The 21,279-nt window shown below is 38.0% G+C and overlaps 3 protein-coding genes across 3 annotated transcripts; 2 read left to right on the top strand and 1 right to left on the bottom strand.

Annotated features, from left to right (window-relative positions):
• Positions 1-507: 507 nt before the first annotated feature.
• LOC126628817 (glyoxylate/hydroxypyruvate reductase HPR3-like) lies at positions 508-2,560 on the top strand. Its single transcript, XM_050298655.1, has 2 exons — positions 508-1,086; positions 1,684-2,560. Exons 1-2 carry the CDS (start codon positions 631-633, stop codon positions 2,206-2,208), a joined length of 981 nt encoding a protein of 326 aa, XP_050154612.1. The 5' UTR covers positions 508-630; the 3' UTR covers positions 2,209-2,560.
• Positions 2,561-9,804: 7,244 nt separating this feature from the next.
• LOC126628818 (protein ANTAGONIST OF LIKE HETEROCHROMATIN PROTEIN 1-like) lies at positions 9,805-15,024 on the bottom strand. Its single transcript, XM_050298656.1, has 5 exons — positions 14,751-15,024; positions 12,094-12,142; positions 10,712-11,223; positions 10,399-10,624; positions 9,805-10,306 (listed from the first exon to the last, which is right to left on the bottom strand). Exons 3-5 carry the CDS (start codon positions 10,997-10,999, stop codon positions 9,849-9,851), a joined length of 972 nt encoding a protein of 323 aa, XP_050154613.1. The 5' UTR covers positions 11,000-11,223; positions 12,094-12,142; positions 14,751-15,024; the 3' UTR covers positions 9,805-9,848.
• A 171-nt stretch (positions 15,025-15,195) lies between these two features.
• LOC126628816 (glyoxylate/hydroxypyruvate reductase HPR3-like) lies at positions 15,196-17,283 on the top strand. The gene is made up of 3 exons (XM_050298654.1): positions 15,196-15,829; positions 16,436-16,978; positions 17,074-17,283. The coding sequence occupies exons 1-2, from the start codon at positions 15,374-15,376 to the stop codon at positions 16,958-16,960; spliced, it is 981 nt and encodes a 326-aa protein (XP_050154611.1). The 5' UTR covers positions 15,196-15,373; the 3' UTR covers positions 16,961-16,978; positions 17,074-17,283.
• Positions 17,284-21,279: the final 3,996 nt, after the last annotated feature.

The following is a 21,279-nucleotide window of genomic DNA, read 5'->3' as shown; positions in this document are numbered from 1 at the left end:
TAGGAGATTGTATAATCAAATTGTTAAAACAAGCAGATGTTTAATTTAAGAAGCCTAAAAACGAGGAGGCTACATAAAAACGCCTCAATTTTAAGTTTTCGCACAAAAGTTCACATATTCGAACCTAATTTGGCATCAAATTCGCCATTGACGAGATTCGAACCTAAGACCTCTCTCTTACAAATAAAAAGAAATATCACCATATCGTAGTACTGAATGGTAACAATATTCATTGTTGGACTCGATTTTTGCGAGTTCAGCTAGGAACCCCAATTTCAAGGGAATATACTCTCGAAATATCTAAAAAGCAATAAAAACTTAACCAAACTCCAAAATTTCTTAAAATTCAAATTAAATGCATAAACGAGACAAATTTGAGACAAGCTGTAGGAACTCGAATTATATCAAGCGGATCTACAGCCCATGCAAACAAAACAAACACATGAGACAAACAGGACAAATATTTTGGATGTCCCTAAACCCAACCGGCATCTAATTGAAAGAAAATGTTATTAAAACGCATTAAACATTAATCAATACTAGGAGAGATTCATCTCCTTCCCGATCCCCAATTTCAGAAAAAATCACCCAATTGTCCGAAGTCCCATAATCCTACGACTAAATAATCCAATGGCACAAGACAATCCCACCCAACTCCCTCAAGTACTGCTTCTTCTCCCAAATCCCTGCTTCACAGTCCTGGAGTCCAAAGCCTCTCACAAGTTCCACTTCCTCAAAGCCTGGGACTCCCCTCTCCCTCAGGCCCAGTTCCTCCAGTCCCACGCTTTCTCCACCCAGGTCCTCCTCTCCTCCGCCCTCGGACCCCCCATCACCGCCCAGCTCCTCCAATTACTTCCCTCCTTGAAGCTCCTAATCACCCTCAGCGCAGGCCTTGACCATGTTGACTTTTCCGCGTGTGCAGCACGCGGCGTGCGCATTGCCAATTCCTCTCCAATCTTCGCTGCCGATGTCGCTGACATGGCTGTGGGGTTGTTTTTGGATGTCATGAGGAAGATTTCGGCGGCTAATCGGTTTGTCCGAGGTGGGTTTTGGGTCAGCAAAGGAGATTTTGATCTCGGTACTAAGGTCATAACTTCTTAGCTTACTTGAATTTAATCGATAAGTTTTTTTAGTGCTTCAGAACATCAGATACTTGGGGCATTTCAATCTATAGAAGCATACTTTTTATTTGTTTGTTGGTGATGTGATGTGAAAATTAAAGATTGTCATTGTCAAAATACAGATTTTGATTGATTGGTTTTTATTTGCTTTTAATTCTTCTACGTTACATCAGCGTATGTGAATCGTGATGCTCCAGTTTTATCAACGGCTACAGCTGCTAGACTGAAATATTTAGATTAGAGCATGCAAATTCCGCTCTCTATTGAAGCAATGAATCCTATTTACCGGTGCATTGTAGAAAGTTTTTTTGGTGGGGAGCCTGAAATTGAATTTGGCTCTCCTCTCCTTATCATGTCAAATCATTGGTATGTAATATAGTGGGGGCTATATTACAAATGAACAGAGTTTGGAGGATAAGGAGTTTTCACACAAATGGGAGCAGTTTTTATAATTATGTTATGTACTGAAATTTGCATATAGATACTTAAACTATGAATCTATCTTCTCCTCTTTTTCTTTGTGATAGCAATTTAAAGCGGTTTTGATGATTGGAAATTTCAGATAGGAGGGAAGCGAGTTGGTATCGTTGGATTGGGACATATTGGCTTACAAGTTGCTAAAAGACTTGAGGCATTTGACTGCAAAATCTTGTACTACTCAAGGAAGGAAAAACCATATGTTTCATACCCTTTCTATTTCGATGTTTGTGAACTTGCAGCTAATAGCGACGTGCTTGTCATTTGCTGTGCGTTGACTGCTCAAACGCACCACATGATTAACAAGAAAATCTTGTTGGCGTTGGGAAGAGAGGGAGTTATTGTTAATGTAGGGCGTGGAGCTATTATCGATGAGAAGGAAATGGTACAGTGTTTGGTACAAGGAGAGATCAAAGGTGCAGGCTTGGATGTGTTTGAGAATGAGCCTCAAGTTCCGAAAGAGCTCTTTGAACTAGGTAATGTTGTTTTGTCGCCACATAAAGCTGCCATGACAGCAGACTGTTTCACGGATTTGACTGATCTAGCAATGGCGAATTTGGAGGCATTCTTCTCAAATAAACCATTGCTTTCTGAAGTGACGAATGATTGAATAGATTTCTATTCACAGGTCAGTGCCTTGATAATTTTGTGTACCAACTTGCTTGCAATACTTAGTTTTTTGCTATTAAGTTGGTACGAGCACTTTTCTGTGTGTACGCTGGGTACAAATAGTTGATACAATGAATAAGGCAACGAGAGAAGAGAATGATGAAGAAGTGTCATATTGCTATTGGTATTTATTTGCAGACTTGTATGATTTACAACAAATAAGGCGACGAGATGATAATGACGGATTGATTATTATATTCTCAATCTGATTTCATACCTTGTGAAATCCTATATAGCCTTGTAATTTTTTTTATCAATGAATCAACTTAAATGTGTGTAGTTTACCACTCAAACACATGGTTGTTTCTGTACATTTTCTTTTTATCTAAATTACTTGTATGTTTACCCAAACCCTGCGTAAAGCGGGAGCCTTGTGCACTGGGTACGACCTTTTTACTTGTATGTTTTGTAAATTGACACTTCACCGGTTGCAAATTGAAACGAAGAACACGAACTAATAAAGTAATAAATGAATACAAACCCACTCGCACTCGATCATTAGACTCATCGCACATAAAAGAAAAACTCTCCATATGATGTTGGTCACCAAGCTCTTCCGCCAAAAGCCAAACCCACTCGCACTCCTTCTCACGCACCACCTCTCCACCCCCTCAAAACTCCACCACCGCTACCCCTTCAAACCCCTACCCCCTCCTTCCAAACCCCTAACACCATGACCTTAACCCTGACCATATCTCCAAGAAAAAGCAGAAACCCCAGTACCATCTGCCGCCGTCCCTCCGCCGTACGGGTCAGATGCCTATACATTAACCCACCAATAAGGTCCATCGGGCTGCGAGAGCCCAAGTACTCACCTTTTGGGCCGGGGCAAATCGGTCGCGAATGGATCGGGTTGTGTGCCCCGGCCGTGGACCTAAAGGTGTGGTCGGTGGAGTGGACCTCAAGAAATGACTCTTCAACAATTAGACAAGGAGATTTTCAATTCTATCTTGGGTTGTTTCTTTACTCCATGGAAAATAGGATGGTTGAAGCATATGAATTAAATTCCTTACAACTCAAGCAACTGCATGAATTGCTGGGACATTTTGAATCCATCTTTGTCTTGCTTACTAAATTACCTCCCAATAGAGTTCATGACCATCTTTGTCTTGCAATTTGATAATTTTGTGCCTTCATAATTTTGTGTACCAATTTGATTGCAATCCTTATGTTTTTTCGCTATTAAGTTGGTACGAACACTTTTTTGAGTGGATGCAGGGTACAATTAGTTAATACAATGAATAAGACAACGAGAGAAGAGAAGGATGAAGTGTCATATTGTTATTGGCATTTGTTTGTAAAGCTATATGATTTACAACCAATAAGGCAACGAGATAAGGCTAAATAGTCAAAATGGTCCCTGAGATTTGCATAACTCATCACTTTGATCCCTAACATTTCAAATCGATAAAAGTGGTCCCTGAGATTGTCCACCATCCATCATTTTGGTCCTTCCGTTAAAAACTCCGTTAAGCATCTCGGAGCTCTTGGCCGGAAGTTTGGGTAATTTTCAAAGCTTCGTAACTCCATCGTTTCTTAACCAAATTCAACCCATAATATATCAAAATGAAGATAGGAAAGTGTAGAATAAGATTATACCTATTTGGAAGCCCAATGGCTGCCAGAGATAGCCGGAAAATAGCCTCAAAGTTGACTGGTCCGAAGGAAAACTGGAAAACTTGCCGGAAACTGGGTAAACTTTAAACGTTCATAACTTCTTCAATACTCAACAAAATCAAGTGATTCAAAAATGAAAATCATACTTCTTGACGAGATGAAGAGAATGGTATCTTTTTTTATGGCTAAATCGTCGTGGTTTGGCCGGAAAACGGCTCGAAATTGGATGTCTTGGTCTCGAGTTAGCCACTTTCGAGCCGCTTTCTGGCCAAACCACGGCAATTTAGCCATAAAAAATGTGCCATTCTCTTCGTCTCATCGAGAAGTATGATTTTCGTTTTTTAATCACTTGATTTCGTTGAGTGTTGAATAAGTTATGAACGTTTAAAGTTTACTCAGTTTCCAGCGAGTTTTCCAATTTTCCCTCGGACCAGTCAACTTTGAGGCTATTTTCCGGCCATCTCCACTTTCCTATCTTCATTTTGATATATTATGAGTCGAATTTGGTTAAGAAACGATTGAGTTACGAAGCTTTAAAAATTGCTCAAACTTCCGGCCAAGAGCTCCGGGACACTTAATAGAGTTTTTAAATGAAGGACCAAAATGATGGATGGTGGACAATCTCAAAGACCACTTTTATCGATTTGAAATGTTAGGGACCAAAGTGATGAGTTATGCAAATCTCAGGGACCATTTTGGCTATTTAGCCACGAGATAATAATGACGGATTGATTGTTATATTCTCAATCTGATTTCATGCCTTGTGAAATCAATATAGGGAGCCTTGTAATTATTGATCAATGAATCAACTTCAATGTTTGTAGCTTACCACTCAAACACATGTTTCCACGAATATTTTCTTTTTCTCTAAATTACTTGTATGTTTTCCAAATTCACACTTCATTGGTTGCACATTGAAACCAAGAAAAGGAACTAGAACTATTGATCGATCCATCCCCTTTTCAGTCACTCTGTTTGGCCTTGGATACACCTCGGACAACTCCCCCTGTGTGTATGGTGAAAGTGATGATTAACTTGATAGATGCCTTTGCGGGGCTTTGATTAGGCTCTCATGCTATCTATCAAAACCAAATGAATGTTGAGCGTGCCACTATTGGCTAAGACCAATAGATTGTGGGTTATTCGAGCATGACTCGATTGATTACTTGCGCCACATGTAAAATGACTTCTTTTATCAAGGGATTGTTTATGGAGGGGTTAAGTCCATAAAAGGTCCCTTTTTTTGCCTTGAGATCAAGGATTTGTGCTGATGTTAATTACCAAGTTTTAATTAGGTCAAGATTATCAAGTTTAGTAAATAGTTTCATTAGAACTGATAGAAAACAACCAAAAGTAGAGCGACAATGAAGTTTTTAAGCAATAAATAAGCAGAACAATTCATGTTAAAACATAATAAATGAACTCAAAAGTGAGCACAAAGTAAATAAAAGCAGTATTTAATGCATTAGAAAGTAAACAAGTGAGTTCGGGCACGTTATAAATCTCGTCGGGCTCGAATCGCTGCCTCTCGAAACACTCATTTTGCAAATTTACAGAGTATGGGCCAGCTTTGGAAAAAAGGGGTGCAGTAATGGCTGCAAATTAAATCGATACTTGCGAGAAGGCTGAAAGAAAGCTATAACTAAAGGGAATGACTGGGGGTGCAAAGAGAATGTAAAGAAAATGATAGAGCTTTTAAGTGTTTTTCTGCGTTTAGTGTCATTTTCTTCGTGTTCTCTTGTAGCTTTTATAGCACATTTCTCCGTCTGGATTAAACCCTCTTGGGTTGATGTGACAGGCAAGTGGTGATTTCACACTTAACCCTCTCCAAATTACGGGGATTTTACCCCCTAAATGGTGTTTTTGCTTTCTGCAAAACCCTTCGTAATAATCCCTATCATATCCAGTTGCATAGGTTTGCCGTCCATGTCTGCCACATCAGCTAATATCTTGAATTATGGGCCGAGCTTCCTTTTTCAGCTTTCCTTGCTTCAAAGGTCTAGTGCCTTCCTATGGATTTGCGTGCGTTTGAGTCACGCTTCAGGCCTAATGTTCAATTTGGGTCCAAACACATTTTGTTGTTCCAACTTCCAAGCTAATCATGATAATCTTCTTTTACTTGTTTCTTTCTAAATTGTTCCTTAAATTGTTGAGAAACAACTATAATCATACACTCTAGAACGATCTGACAAATGAAGGTTCGCCCCAAATCGTAGCCCTAACTCATCCAAATCGTACTCCCTCAAACGATCTCCCATCGTTTCCTGTTATTTCTCCACTGTCAAAGCCTCATTTCTCGTTGAGCATGGTTGCTCTCAACCCTAGACTACATCGTCAAAAACCCTAACCCTACTTTCGCTTGACTCTTTGGAAGCCTCCTTTCGAGGCGCTTCATATTTTTTTTTCCTCCAATAATGATTATTAATACAAATTGTAAATTTACACCTCGACTTTTATAAACTCACTTAAAATTCAGATTGAATACACTATACAATTTTAGAGAATCGTTTAAAATCTTGATTGAACATCTAAAATTTTAGAGAATCTTTTAAAATCTTGATTAAACTTTGATTTCAGAGTAATGTTTGAAACTTTGATTGAACACTTTTTTTGAACAAATTTACAGCTACCTATTTTGAAATTTCAGTGTAAAGTTTGAAACTTTGATTGAACCTAGTAAAATTTTGCCCCAAATTACATGGGCCGTTTGAAAGTTTTAACTGTTTTGGGATTGTCCCAAAGATTTTAGCTTTCTGATTAAATCAAGCCTTGTTACATTACAAAAGTTTTTGTGAGAGTCACTGTTGAAGTAAAAAATTGTGTGCCAAAAAGAAAAATAAGTGAATAAAAAATAAATGGAAACGGTCCTTGCATTCAAGAAAAGTGGAGATGTTAGTGGCAATTAAAATCAACAATGGAGATTAACATACAGAAATCTAAGCCACCCATTTACAAGAAAGTAAATGAATAAATCAGAAAGTGGAGACGTAATCCTCCCACTTTGTTCCCGATGTACAAATCAAATAAACACTCAAATCCTCAAGTTATGATTCATTCAGATTGGAATCAAAGGGTTTTTACTTTTTAACGAAGAATTGTAATTAATAGACGCATAGTTTATAATGGATCGAACTCAAATTAATAAAACCTCCTCACAAAATGAACGAAAATGAAATTATGTCGAATTAATTATTTGTTTACATCTTATGTACAGTTTTTGCTCAACAGACACATTCAAACCACCACTAAAGAAGGTTCAATTTCTGCAGAAGTTCGTCCTCCCATGACAAGCAGTGCTCATTCAAATCCATAACCAAGCGTTTTCTTTTAAACAAAAAAAATTCAAGGGAAAAGGTAAAGGAGCACGACACACATGAAATTAAGATTGATGTCTGATTAAAATCTTAAGTTTTGGCACAAAACTTCACAAATTTGCAGTCTTGTCTGATACAAAACGACTAGAAATTTGGGGATAAATGCACTGTTCCAACGCTACCGCCTATGCCTCGTTTAGGTGTTAGGCGGCTGGTCATCGCCCCTGATTAACTTCAAGATGTTTGAAAATTAAGAAAGAGCACTAGAATTGCTTAGGTGCCAGCCTAGTCCTATTTAGGCGCCCACCTAGCTCACGTAGACCCACCTAGGTGGCGACTCTTAGTAGATATAGAAGGTGTGTTTGTTTGGGTTAACATATGCGGCTGGTCATCACTCTGATTAACTTCGAGTTGTTTGAAAATTAAGAAAGAGCACTAGAATTGCTTAGGTGCCAGCCTAGACCTATTTAGGCGCCCACCTAACTCACGTAGACCTACCTAGGTGGCGACTCTTAGTAGATATAAAAGGTGTGTTTGTTTGGGTTTGTTAACACTCAGGGGGCGTTTGTTGCGCCGGACTGTCTCGAACTGGACTAGCTGCAGGGACTAAGCTGGACTGGCTTAGACTAGACTAAGCTGGACTAACTTAGTGAAGTGTTTGGTGCAGTGTCGGACTAAGAAGCAGGATAATAAAAACAGTACTGTTCACCAGATTTATGTTTGCTTACACTAGGACTACAAATTTTTGCCATTGTGTAATAGAGTAATGCTACAAATGTCATGAGAAGATACTTGTGTAATAGAGTAATCCTAAACTTTATGCAAGAAAATCGAACATTAACTAATGATAGTTTTCTTGGATTATAGAGTTTAAGAAAACGGAACTCATATTAGATATTTGTCTGAAGCAAGTAAAATTGCCTTGGAAAATGTCACTTAAGTTATTCACGTGCATGATATATGGTGTTCTGGTTCTTTGTTGGGTGAAGATGACTAGGATCCAATGGTGGTAGGGTTTTGAAGGAAGGGGAAATGTGAGTACTAATACTTTGGTTTCAAGAATCCTCCAAGTGTACCTAACAAACCTTGCTCAAAAGAAAAGAAGATAGAAAAGCATGGTAATTAAACAGGCTATAAAGGCTACCTCATTTTCCATGTGGCATAATTCATAGCTGACTAGCTTAACAAGCAAAAGCAAGTACATAAGAAGATACTTGTGACAAGTCAATCTTTACCATTGATTGACTCTTAAAACATCATTCACTAAACTTTCATCCAGGATATTTTACAAAATACCAGTGAACTATAGTATACAATTCCAAAGTAGATCTCCATAATTTACAAACTCCTAATTAACATTAGCCAAAATACTTCATAGTGGAAAGCTAAATTATAAGCCATAACCTAAGATTGTACGATTAATAAAATACATCCATGTCAAAAGGCACCACATAATATACTCATTCGCTTGCTTTGTCGCTTAAAAGCCTTTGGACAAACACTTTCTTGAGTTCCGGTTTGATTGCCCTGAACACTCCCACATTTTTTGGTTTATCCAAAATAAGAGACAATGCATCAATTTGATCCATAGGAGAAAGACCCATTTCTTCAAGTTCGTTAGCTATGTCACTATGATCTGCAGTACCTTGAACTAAAACTTCAGTTACCATTTGCATCCTCTTCCCACTTTTAACATAAAATTCTTCCAGTCCACTGATAATTGCCTCGGTTCCATCACTTGAACTTCCCACACCTCTTTTCCTTTTTCGTTGGCTATTTTCAGATGGGGTGCTTTGCTGGCTTTGTTCGTTCATTGAAGAAACAACATTTTCACCTCCAATATCACTTGCACCAACCTAATCATGACTTTGTTCCTCCACCATTTCAGTAGGGTTTCGGCTACATTACCCGTAGCCCGATCTTTTCCAAATATATATGCAAATCTATCATAGAGTGGAAAATGTTTGCTTCTCCATCCATCGTCTTCTTTATTTTTCTAAGATTCTATCAACATAGCAAAACTAAAATTTAGCATGCGTGACAAATATAGCAGCAAGAATAAAACTAATGTATAAATAAAATAGGATATGAACCTGCACATAAGTTTGCCATGCATCATCACTGTCAACTTCAACGCACTTTTTGACATCATTCCATGCAAATCCACTTGTATTTATCATGTCAACGACCATACTATATGTTTTTTTCCATTTCTTCAACTTTGACTCAATATGTGGAGTTGCCTTTATATTGGAATGAGGACATAAAACATTGATAGCTTTCGCTATTTCAATCAAAGTACCTTGTTTGAAAGCACCGGTGCCACACCGTTGCTTCCGAGCAACAAAATCCTCAAGAACGGATAGTAATACTTCTTCCTCAAATGCTTCCCATTTACGCCTTCTTCCTTTTGGCTCTTGAGCAGCATTCAAAATATTGTCGTTATCCATACCTAAACAAAAAAGATTTGAATGTACTAAAATACAATACAAATAATCAATTTGCATAATATCCAATCAATTTGCATACCATCCAATCAATAAAAAAGTTTTAACATTCACTGATGAGCAATCTAATAATTTTTCTAATATCCAACAAATGCATGATAAAAAGGAATACTAAAATAAAATGTTATCATTAACACATAAAGCTAGTTCGGTTGCTGGTTCCTAATTGCTCTCCACTCATTATACATTTCCTGAGCAATGACATTCCTCTTTGTAGTCCACTGGTCAGATGTTTCAACACTACCAACATATTCACCTTCTTCTGTATTTTGTCCATCTTGTATTATTGGCAAATTCTCCAGTGGATCTACAAACATCTCTTGCCTAATAAGATTGTGTAGTAGGCAACAAGCGGTAATTATTCGATCTTGTGTCCTTATCGGATAGAAAGATGGACTTCTTAGTATCGACCACCTTCCTTTTAGCAAGCCAAAACAGCGTTCAATTACATTCCTTGCCTTAGAATGCTTCATGTTAAAATATTCTTCCTTATTAGAAGGTGTTCGTCCCTCCCATTCAGATAAATGATAAGGTATTCCTCTATAGGGTGCAAGGAATCCTTCACCATTTGTATAACCACCATCTACAAGGTAATAATAACCTAATAAAAAAAAGCAGACGTTATTAGTGTTTTGTAGTTGACAAACAAAACTAGACCTAACTAACAAAGTTGAGACTAACTAATAGTCTTACCCGTTGGTACCTTAAAACCATTAGGCCTAGTAATTGCATCATGTAGCACTCTAGAGTCTGATGCGGAACCTTCCCACCCCGGAAACACATATATGAACTGCATATCTCCTGAACACACACCTAACACATTAGTTGTGACTCGACCATTTCTTGTTCGGTATCTTGGTTTGTCAATTTCATGTACATGCACATCAATGTGTGTTCCATCTAAAGCTCCCAAGCAATTCTAAAAAAAAACAAAAAAGCTTTTGTTAATTTATACAAAGGGAATGAAGAGTTAAAGCTTAGGGAAAATGAAAAAAAATTATCATACCTTAAAACATCGCCACCTAGGATCTGTAGAATCAATAGGCACAGGCTGAGGTACTTTTAGTAGGATACCTTGTAATCGTAAAATTCCTTGCAATACACTATTGAAATACCTACTTATAGTCTCTCCCGACCTATAAAATCTACCACCAACACTACGATTCTTAGTATGATGTGCTAGTATTTGTAAAGTCATACACACCTGCTCCTCTACAGACACCAAACCATCAGTTTTTACCCTCCCATCTTGACGAAGTAAGTCACATAATATGGCAAAAGTCCTTCTATCCATTCTCAATTCGTTGACACATTCAATATCAGTATTCCCTATTATACCATTCAGATAACACAAACTAATCTCTCGTCTAACAAGTGAACGGTTAGTCAAAGTGCGTCGTTCAACATGTCTCTATTTGGCCCTTACCATCATCAACACAAGAATCGTACAAATGCAAATTGTCTCTAAATGAGACATCTCTAACAATAAGATCAATAAAAGCTTCCTTCGATCCATATCTATACAAACAAAAAAAAAAGGAAAAATAAATAAGGACATTATATATGTAATATTTACTGTTATTAAGGGTGATGGAAATGAAGTGATTATGATACGAAATGAACTAGATCAAAATAAACGGTATACAAAGAATTCTAAAACAAGTAACTGCATTAACAGCCCAAAAAATAAGCAGCCAAGTCACAATTAATGTTGAGTCAACAAAAAAAATAACCAGTCAAGTCACAATCCGAGCCAACAAATATACGGCTGATGTTGAAAAAAAAAAACATTTTCTAAATCGGAGCCCAAGCCAACAAATATACGGCTGATGTTAAAAAAGAAGAAGAAGTTTTTCTCAATCCAAGCCCGAGCCAACAAATATACGGCTGATGTTGAAAAAAAATAGTTTTTCTCAATCCGAGCCCGAGCCAACAAATATACGGCTGATGTTGAAAAAAAAAAAGTTTTTCTGAATCCGAGCCCGAGCCAACAAATGTACGGCTGATGTTGAAAAAAAAAAGTTTTTCTCAATCTGATTGAATCCGAGCCCGAGCCAACAAATATACTGCTGATGTTGAAAAAACAAAAAGTTTTTCTCGATTCGAGCCAACAAATATACGACTGATATTGAAAAAAAAAAAGTTTTTGTCCAAGAATCAAATTCATATTCAAAATGTTCTACTCTTATACATCTATTATTTATCCCATATATTCTTCCTCTATTAACATAAAAATTAAAACTAAACTCTAAATACAAAATGCTTATTAAACGATTGTAAACGTGTGTCTAACAAGAGTAGTCAATGCTAACTATGTAGAGAACAGACTAGCATGAGGATTGCTGTCATTGCTAGGCATTGCATGTCAAGAGGGAAATTAAAGGACACCTGTAATGCAGTAGCCTTAGCCTTATCCTTCCGTTTATGCTTCTCTTCTCTGCAACCAACAACCACAGAATATTGCAGTTCAGCATACAAAACATTCACATTGTAATATCATGGTTATAAACCAAGTAGATAATTGTAAACCTCTGTTTAACCAAATGTGCAGAATACACACACACACACACACACTCACATACCAACTAAAGATACACACACATACACACACACATAGAAACACACCAACTAAATACACACACACGCAGACACACACACTTACAGAGCGCGCACACAACACTCACAGACCAACTAAAGATACACACACATACACACACACATAGAAACACACCAACTAAATACACACACACGTAGACACACACACTTACAGAGCGCGCACACACACACAGAGACAAAAAAATGATGTTGTAAACGGATTTTTGCTCCGACAAAGGGAGTTAATTGGGGTACAAGGTTTACAATTCACGGATTCCCCCCCCCCCCCCATCGTTTGAAGAATTTAATAACGGCTTCTCTGTCCCCAAATTCCACCATTAAATTTGATATCTCAATACTCACTTACCCTTAAAATTTGTAACGACTCTCTATCTGTTACTTTTTTCAATAATTCAATGTTATTTCTTGTACTTCCATTGAAAAGGTGGACAATTGAACCAAAACTAAATAATAAATCAACCACAAAAAAACATCCATTCTAGTTCAAGATCAAAAGATGAGCAATTAAGTAGGACAAAAATAGTTCAAACCGGACATTGATCTTTTGAATGAAACTAAACCGCAACATGAGGAGAAAAGCAAAGAGATTGTTGCAGGGAGGACTTCCAGTTGGAACAAAAATTCTAGACCAACCCTACCCCCTTCCCTGCCCACCCTCTCTTGCTCCCCCCCCCCCAACGTTAATGAGTATGCACAAACACACAAAAATTACACACACACACACAAACGGGGGAATTGATTCGGTTCCCCCCCCCCCACGTTAATGAGTACACACTTACACACAGAAATTACACAGACACACACACACACACACAGAGTACACAAACACACACACATGGGGGAATTGATTGGGTTCCCACAAAACAAAACAAAACAAAACAAAATAATTGAGGTAGATCTTACTCTAGAACAAAAAACTTTTAGAAGAACTTAAAAATACTATCCATCATGCTAATATCATAGTTTTGTTTTTTATTTTTTCATTACCGCAATCAGTATGGTCCAATCATTGAAACTTTCATTAAATTGCATGCTAAAGTGTAGAGCCAAAATATGTTAGGCAGGCTGCTACAAGGATAGTAAGACCCAAAAGTTCCATCTTACCCGCCAATAGCTAAATGTTAAATTTCTTGAAGAACACAACCTATATGCCAAATACCTGAACAGCTAACTAACGTTGGACATTCGTTGTACTCAATCAACATATATCCCAGGACCAAGAAAGTTATAAAGAAACAAAATGAAACAAGAATTAAAAAAATGAAAACAAAAACTTAAGAGAAAAGAGAAATGCACAATCAAGTTATCCATGCTCAGTGACATTAGAATATGCAAACAGAATAATTGACCTCATCATCCAGAAAAGTTAAGCTAGAGAAACGCAAATGTTTCGATATGAGCTAAAGCATAACAAAACAACTATGCCTAGAGAAACAATAGTGTGACGTCTTATGTTCGATTAACCTAATTTGGCAGTGAAAGGCCTTCTAGTGAATGACATGACTTTAACACTAAATTGAGAAGAGGAAACTCTTATGCACTAACTCATCAATTCATCCATTAAGGTTAGGCTTCGGGATATCAACATAGTAAGTCTATCCCTTGCAAGGTCTGGATCATGGGTGATTTTTTAATTTAGACTTTGACAGAAGGTAGGATTGATGTGGGTGCACCCACTGGGAAGGGAAGCCTAAAACGAAGACATAACTAAATAACATGCCAGTTACGCAGAATTCATACAAGAAAAAAGATTGTATCTACAGCTAAATGCTAGTGAGTGTCCTTGGACATAGATGAATATGCTAACTCACGATTGGTGATCACTTCATTTCCACGACATTTGCATTAAGTTATAAGTTACAAGTTACAACTAAAAGAATGACCAAGGCAAAACTACATTATATAATATGTTCCAATGATATGAGGCTTCTAGAGCAAATTAGCCACATTCAAGTTTTTATTGTTTATAAGCATGAATACGTATCAAGACAAATAGAAACATACAGTGAAAGAGGTGCTTGGAGAGAGTATGCTTGGAGACGAGGATTTTTGGTAATGACACACACATAAATTACACACACACACACACACAGAGTACACAAACACACACACATACACACGCAGACACACACACACACACAGTACTCCCATTGTTAGAACCCCAATTTTTAAAAATCGAAAACAACATGTGGGTAGGACTTCCAAGTTTGACAACTTTGACATCCTAAATTCCCAAGTTCCATCTCATCTTATGAAAAGCCCAAATTCTAATTTCAATTTCACCTAAATATCAAAACCCTAATTTGTTCAAGTGCAGATCTCTATGATTCAAAAATTCTCAAACCAAAAACAACAAAATCAAATAAAGCTTAGTAAAATTACCATCTGCAACACAAATACACGAAATTAATAGAAGAATCGAAGTTTACCAGACAACTCAGATGAGGGCGAGCAGATGCAGAGATCGGAAGACGCAGAGATTAGGGTTAGGAGGACAAAGATGAGGGAGCACGGCAAGGATGACGTTGAGGGAACGTAGAGATGAGGACGAAGGGAAGACAGGACGAAGGGAAGACGCAGAAAATCTCTCAGTTTGCTCTGGCTTACCAATCCGCCCAATTTTGGGGTTGCTCGTTAAGAACGGCTAAGGAGGTACTTAATCCAAGCGAGTCCAAGTTCAGCTAATTAAAGCTAATCCGGATGCACACCAAACGTCGGACTATAGTCTAGTCCAGTCCAAGCCCTCTTAATCCTGTCAAACAAACGTGCCCTCATTGGACTAGACTGGACTACGTGTAGTCCTGTGTTTGTCACATACACGGATTAAGTTTAATGGGATAAACCCGACTCGCGTGGATTATTTCCTTCGTTAGAGAGTCTTCGTCTTCTTGCCTTCTCTCTGGGTCGCATCCTCCCTCTCCTCTCTCTGCTCGCGTCGCCAACATCGCACACACTACGCAACCCAAAATCGTATCGTCTGCTAGTTTCGGATCTCGGAGAACCCAGAATCCATCGCTTCCACTCTGCTGTCGCCGTCGTCCTATTCACTCCAATGGCACAAGATAATCCCACCCAACCCCATCAAGTCCTGCTTCTTCTCCCAAGCCACTGCTTCACTGCCCTGGAGTCCAAAGCCTCTCACAAGTTCCACTTCCTCAAAGCCTGGGACTCCCCTCTCCCTCAGGCCCAGTTCCTCCAGTCCCACGCTACCTCCTCCCAGGTCCTCCTCTCTTTCCCCAAAGAAACCCCCATCACCGCCCAGCTTCTCCAATTACTCCCCTCCTTGAAGCTCCTAATCACCATCAGCGCAGGCCTCGACCGCGTTGATTTGGCTGCGTGTCGAGCCCGCGGCGTGCGCATTGCCAATTCCTCTCCAATCTTCGCTGGCGATGTCGCTGACATGGCTGTGGGGTTGTTTCTGGACGTCATGAGGAAGATTTCCGCTGCGAATCGGTATGTCCGAGATGGGTTTTGGGTTAGCGGAGGAGATTTTGTTCTCGGTTCTAAGGTCATCACGTCTTGGCTTACTTGTAGTTATTTTGTATATGTGAAGTTTAATAGGCGGAATTTTTTTTGGTGCTTTGGGAAATATTTAGATTAATCGATATAGTCATACTCTTTATTTGGTGATGTGATGTGAAAATTAAAGATTGTCGAAATAGGGATTTTGTTGATTGGTTTTTATTTGCTTTTAGTTCTTCTAATTTTATCACCGGCTGGCTAGAGCCGCTAGACTGAAATATTTAGATTAGAGCACGCAAATTCCGCTCTCTATTGAAGCAGTGAATCCTATACACCGGTGCATTCTAGAAATTTTTTGGTCGAGAGCCTGAAATTGAATTTAGTTCTCCTCCGCTTATCATGTCAAATCATTGGTTGTAATATAGTGGGGGCTATTATATCTTGTGTAGAGTCTTGAATTATGGTCAAGGATTGCTACAGTCTACAGATTTTCGATAACAAATGAACAGAGTTCGGAGGAGCAGTTCTTTACAACTTTATAATTATGTTATCTATTGAAATTTGCATATAGATACTTGAACTATGAATCCATCTTCTTCTCTCTTTCTTTGTGGTAGCGTTTTAAAGTGGTTTTGATGACTGGAAATTTCAGGTAGGAGGGAAGCGAGTTGGTATAGTTGGATTGGGACATATTGGCCTACAAGTTGCTAAAAGACTTGAGGCATTTGACTGCAAAATCTTGTACAACTCAAGGAAGGAAAAACCCTCTGTTTCTTACCCTTTCTATTCCGATGTTTGTGAACTTGCGGCTAACAGCGATGTTCTTGTCATTTGCTGCGCGTTGACTGCTCAAACCCGCCACATGATTAACAAGAAAGTCTTGTTGGCGTTGGGAAGAGAGGGAGTGATTGTTAATGTAGGGCGTGGAGCTATTATCGATGAGAAGGAAATGGTCCAGTGTTTGGTGCAAGGAGAGATCAAAGGTGCAGGCTTGGATGTGTTTGAGAATGAGCCTCAAGTTCCGAAAGAGCTCTTTGAACTAGATAATGTTGTTTTGTCGCCGCATAAAGCTGTCTTGACAGCAGACTGTTTCACGGATGTGACTGATCTAGCAATGGCGAATTTGGAGGCATTCTTCTCAAATAAACCATTGCTTTCCGAAGTGGTGAATTATTGAATAGCTTTCTGTTCGCAGGTTAGTGCTTTCATATTTTGTGTACCAACTTGCTTGCAATCCATTTGTTTTTTTTGCTACTAAGTTGGTACGAACACTTTGCTGACTGGATGTAGGGTACAGATAGTTGATACAATGAATAAGGCAACGAGAGAAGAGGAGGAGGAAGAAGTGTCATATTGCTATTTGTATTTGTTTGCGGAGTTATATGATTTGCAACGAATAAGGTGACAAGATAATAATGACGGATTGATTGTTAGATTCTCAATCCGATTGAATGTTGGAAAATTTAAATTATAATATTAAATTTATTAATTGAATGGAAATTAGAAGTGGTGTCCTTTGATAGAAAGAGGTGTGTATTCAAATGAAGAGTTGCAACTTTTGACTCTTCATAAATAGTCACATGCTTTCCAAAGTGGTATCTCAACTTCTATAAATAGGGAAGCCCCGTGATTAATGGAGCCTTGTGATTTGGAGTGCTACTATTACAAAGACGTGGTCGTTGTATCTTAGGAGACAAACGCTTATCAACCATGAGTGGTGGGGCGTAAACTTGTCTTAAGGACGAAATGTCTAACACTTGCCTCAACCGAATTTTTAGGTTTTCCTAATCCATTATGTCATGGTCATTTAACACTGGTTACTCATGTGCATGCATTAATTTTTATATATAATTGCATGAATTATTTCGTAATTTTCTATGTGATTTAATATAGCAAGTAGACCCTAATTTTTCCAACAATCTTAAGACAAGTTTAGGTTTGGTTGCTATAATTTTGTCATCAATTCCGAATTGGCATTACATAAGTGTTAATTCATAGTTGCTGCTTGTTTTGCATGATTGCATGCTTGGGTTTTTCATGTTCGTTTTGACCGTTAATTTAATAAGTGCATGATCAGTTTGTAGACAACGTATTTTGTATTCATACATGTATTGTTTCGAAGAACATGCCAACTATATGTGTTATTTTTGTGTTTTTACATATGCTTAATGTCGTATACGCGAAGTGATTCATAAGTTCATAGTATACGTAAAGCAGTGAAAAAAAAAGGTTCTTGGAAACAGAATTCCAAGCCAAACGGTTAATTTGCACATAGTTTCTTATGCATGTTTGTCCTCTCTCTGAAACAATGATATATTTGAATAATCGATTACAATCTTTCCATGTTAATATATGAAAAGGTGGGACACCTGTTATGAAAGTCTTTATTTGGGAAGTTGTGTTCCTTGGAAGGCATGCAAACATGGCTTGTGAAATCAGTCTGATATATTGTTTCAAAATTTGGAAAATATCTCAGCCGTGTAAGTGTGGTTGGGAAACCTGCACCGATTTCTGGAAGTTTTTGGTTTTCCAGAAAAGTTTGTTCGTCATAATTGCAAACCAAAAGATATAAGAAAAATGAAGGACATACGTGGAAATGTCAAAGTCTGAGTAACTCTTTACGAAGGGTTGTCGCTGTTCGCCAGTTAATTGTGTTTGTTGGATAATAACTTTTCAGATCAAAGTTATGACATAAATTTGATGCGCAAGTGCCTGGGAATGATCTCTAAATTTCGGAACGGTACATTCCCAATATGTATGTTTGCTAAAACCAGACATGGCTACCGTCTGAATGGACTTCTCCATTTGCGGTGGCAGCATATCGAAATTTTGGCCAAAGGAAAAACTTGGATTGATCATTGGCCATATGTGAAATCATAGGCCAAAGATATGATTGGAAGGCCAAACCATGTCTGTAAAGCAGATTGATTTATACCTTGTTTATGAACCACACGTACACAGTTTTTATTAAATTTGGGCAAAATATTTGGTGAAAGAAAATAACCAACCAAGTCACTTGGGATAATTAGATTTCACGAGGATGATGGAGGAGACTTTAGTCTCCTGAATGTGTTTTGTTCAACTATTAATAGTTAAATGTGACAACAAAAATGAGTTTTGCTCATGGATATAACCAAAGGAAATTCCTTTGAGAGGAATCACTGAAAATGTGATGAGAATCGTTTGAGTTCGATCATGTCTCAAAGCACCTGCAGACTGCAGACACCAACAATTATATAGTTGGTAAAGAGTTGTCTGAACCATTTCAAAACACCACAAGATTGTAGTAATCGTGTATATTTGTTGATAGTTACCACAATAAGGTGATGATGGTCGCTAAAATTGAAGCATAAAATGCCTATGCTCCTTTCGCCATAAGGCGTTGCAGGGCATTACAAGGAACATTTGCAGACCATAACCTTGTTGCATTATAAATATGCAGACTACATCTTGAGACGAAAAATAGGATAAATTATATAAAACTGCCTCAACTATTGGGTCAGGCTTCATACCCCATCTTTAAAACATTTCAATGACATATCTCATTTTACAAATTTGTTACAATTTCATACCTTCTGTCAGTTTGTCTATCAATTCTTTTGTTAATAGTGACATAGCTTGAGATGAGGTAGGCCCACTCTCTATTAAAAAATCAATTAAATATTAAAAACTAAAAAAGTAAAATCATTTAATAATTTGTTTTGCATGGGGGACCCACCCCTTATCCCTCTCACCCTTTCTTCCCCATCCACCTGTGTCCCCCTAACCTTCTTTCAATGCCAAAACCAGAACCCCCCACCGCTCTCTCTTCCTCCATCTCCACCTCCATTCCATGGTGCTCATCCCATTCCCCCTCCCTCTCCTCCTAAACACCCATCACCCTTACCAAATTAATCCATGTAACCAATTTCAAACAAAATACCCCAATTCCACCCAAACCATAACCCTAAATTTTGAATTCGCCTATTTCGGAGAAAGCTTCGGGCTTTGCTCAAGGGTTTGTGGGTTTTGGCTCAAGGGACGGGAGGCAGCTGTGCTTGGGTTCTGGGGTCGAATGAGAGGAGGTTCGATTGGGTTTTTCTGGGTTTTCGTTTGGGGTTCAAGAGAGGAGGCGAGGAGCAATGTTGACGTGCTGTGGGGGCGTGGGGGGGGGGGGGGGAGCAACAGCGGAATCGGCCAAAAGAGAAGAAAATAGTGGGGAAAGAATCGGCGAAATCGATCACCTGCAAAAAAAAAAAAAATTATGGGTTTTTTTGTTTCAAAATTTGTTTGTTTATGGGGAGAGAAGAGAAGAGTGGGGGAGTGGGATGAGTGCCCGAGGAGGGTGGGGGGAGATGTTGGTGCAGGTGGGATCTTGGTTTGGGGTGGTTCTGGTTTTGGGTTGAGGGGAAGACGGGAACGGGGAAAAATGGTGAAGGGGATAAGGGGGTGGGTCCCCCATGTTAAAAAAAAATTATTAAATGATTTTATATTTTTAGTTTTAAATATTTTATTAATTTTTTAATAGAGAGTTGGTCCCGTCTCAAGCCACATCACTATTTAACGGAAGAATTGACAGACAAACTGACGGAAGGTATGAAATTGTAACAAATTTGTAAGATGAGGTATGACATTGAAATGTTTTAAAGATAGGTTATGAAACTGTGACTGGCCCAATAGTTAAGATAGTTTTATGTAATTTACCCTAAAAAATACTAGTAAAAGACGTCAAGTAGTATGAAAATCATAATAGAGTCTTGTAGTTACCCCTACTAGTCATGTTGAAAGTCATTTGTTCATGTTAGTCATGGTTAGTTCAAGAAATTTGATACCGGATTATCATTACAAAGAGTGATGTTGTCCTTAATCTTCATAGTTTTCTACTTCTTAAGTTTATGAATCAGTTGTTAATAGCATTAAAGCAACCACAATGTGTGTGAATTGTGGGGGAGTGGCTCAGCTATTTTTGAGAAATGGAATATACTTAAAAAGAATGTAAAAGTATTTTGCTTCTAGTAGGAGATAACGATCATCTCTAATAATCAAGGTTCTAAAAAACGTTAGGCGCTAGTTGGGTGGCGGGTTGGAACCAAGCGTCTAGGCGGGACGGGAGCCTAGGCGGATTTAAGTAAAATTATAATATATTATATAAACAAGTGCTTATTTACACTTAAAAACTATGCTTATATTAGGAATTTTGGTTTACTATTTTAATTAAGTTTATGATTTAACATACAACATACAACATACAAAATATCAGATTTTTCGCTTTAGTATCGTAATAATTTGATGATATGAGATAAAAATTCAAGTGATTATGAATCTATACTGCTTCCTAAAATGCTTTTAAGAGTTCTTATAAATTTATAATAAATTTGAAAAAAAAATTAGTTTAAACATAGATTTTTTGGCTAAGTGGTGGAGACATATAAGACATGTGGGGGCACCACACCTCCCAATATTTTTTTGAGATATGTACCACCACCCAATTCATAAGCCTTTATTAATTAAGATGAT

This window comes from Malus sylvestris, chromosome 7 (assembly GCF_916048215.2).
Source record: "Malus sylvestris chromosome 7, drMalSylv7.2, whole genome shotgun sequence".
Taxonomy (NCBI): Eukaryota; Viridiplantae; Streptophyta; class Magnoliopsida; order Rosales; family Rosaceae; genus Malus; species Malus sylvestris.
This window is presented reverse-complemented; position numbering and strand designations above follow the sequence as displayed.

Excerpts from the sequence above, each read along its gene's own strand:
- LOC126628817 (XM_050298655.1), top strand. The coding sequence starts at position 631 with ATGGCACAAGACAATCCCACCCAACTCCCTCAAGTACTGCTTCTTCTC. Across the intron at positions 1,087-1,683 it reads ATTTTGATCTCGGTACTAAG|ATAGGAGGGAAGCGAGTTGG; the intron begins GTCATAACTTCT and ends TGGAAATTTCAG.
- LOC126628818 (XM_050298656.1), bottom strand. The coding sequence starts at position 10,999 with ATGGATAGAAGGACTTTTGCCATATTATGTGACTTACTTCGTCAAGAT. Across the intron at positions 10,625-10,711 it reads CTAGGTGGCGATGTTTTAAG|AATTGCTTGGGAGCTTTAGA; the intron begins GTATGATAATTT and ends GTTTTTTTTTAG. Across the intron at positions 10,307-10,398 it reads TGGTTTTAAGGTACCAACGG|GTTATTATTACCTTGTAGAT; the intron begins GTAAGACTATTA and ends TTTTTTTATTAG.
- LOC126628816 (XM_050298654.1), top strand. The coding sequence starts at position 15,374 with ATGGCACAAGATAATCCCACCCAACCCCATCAAGTCCTGCTTCTTCTC. Across the intron at positions 15,830-16,435 it reads ATTTTGTTCTCGGTTCTAAG|GTAGGAGGGAAGCGAGTTGG; the intron begins GTCATCACGTCT and ends TGGAAATTTCAG.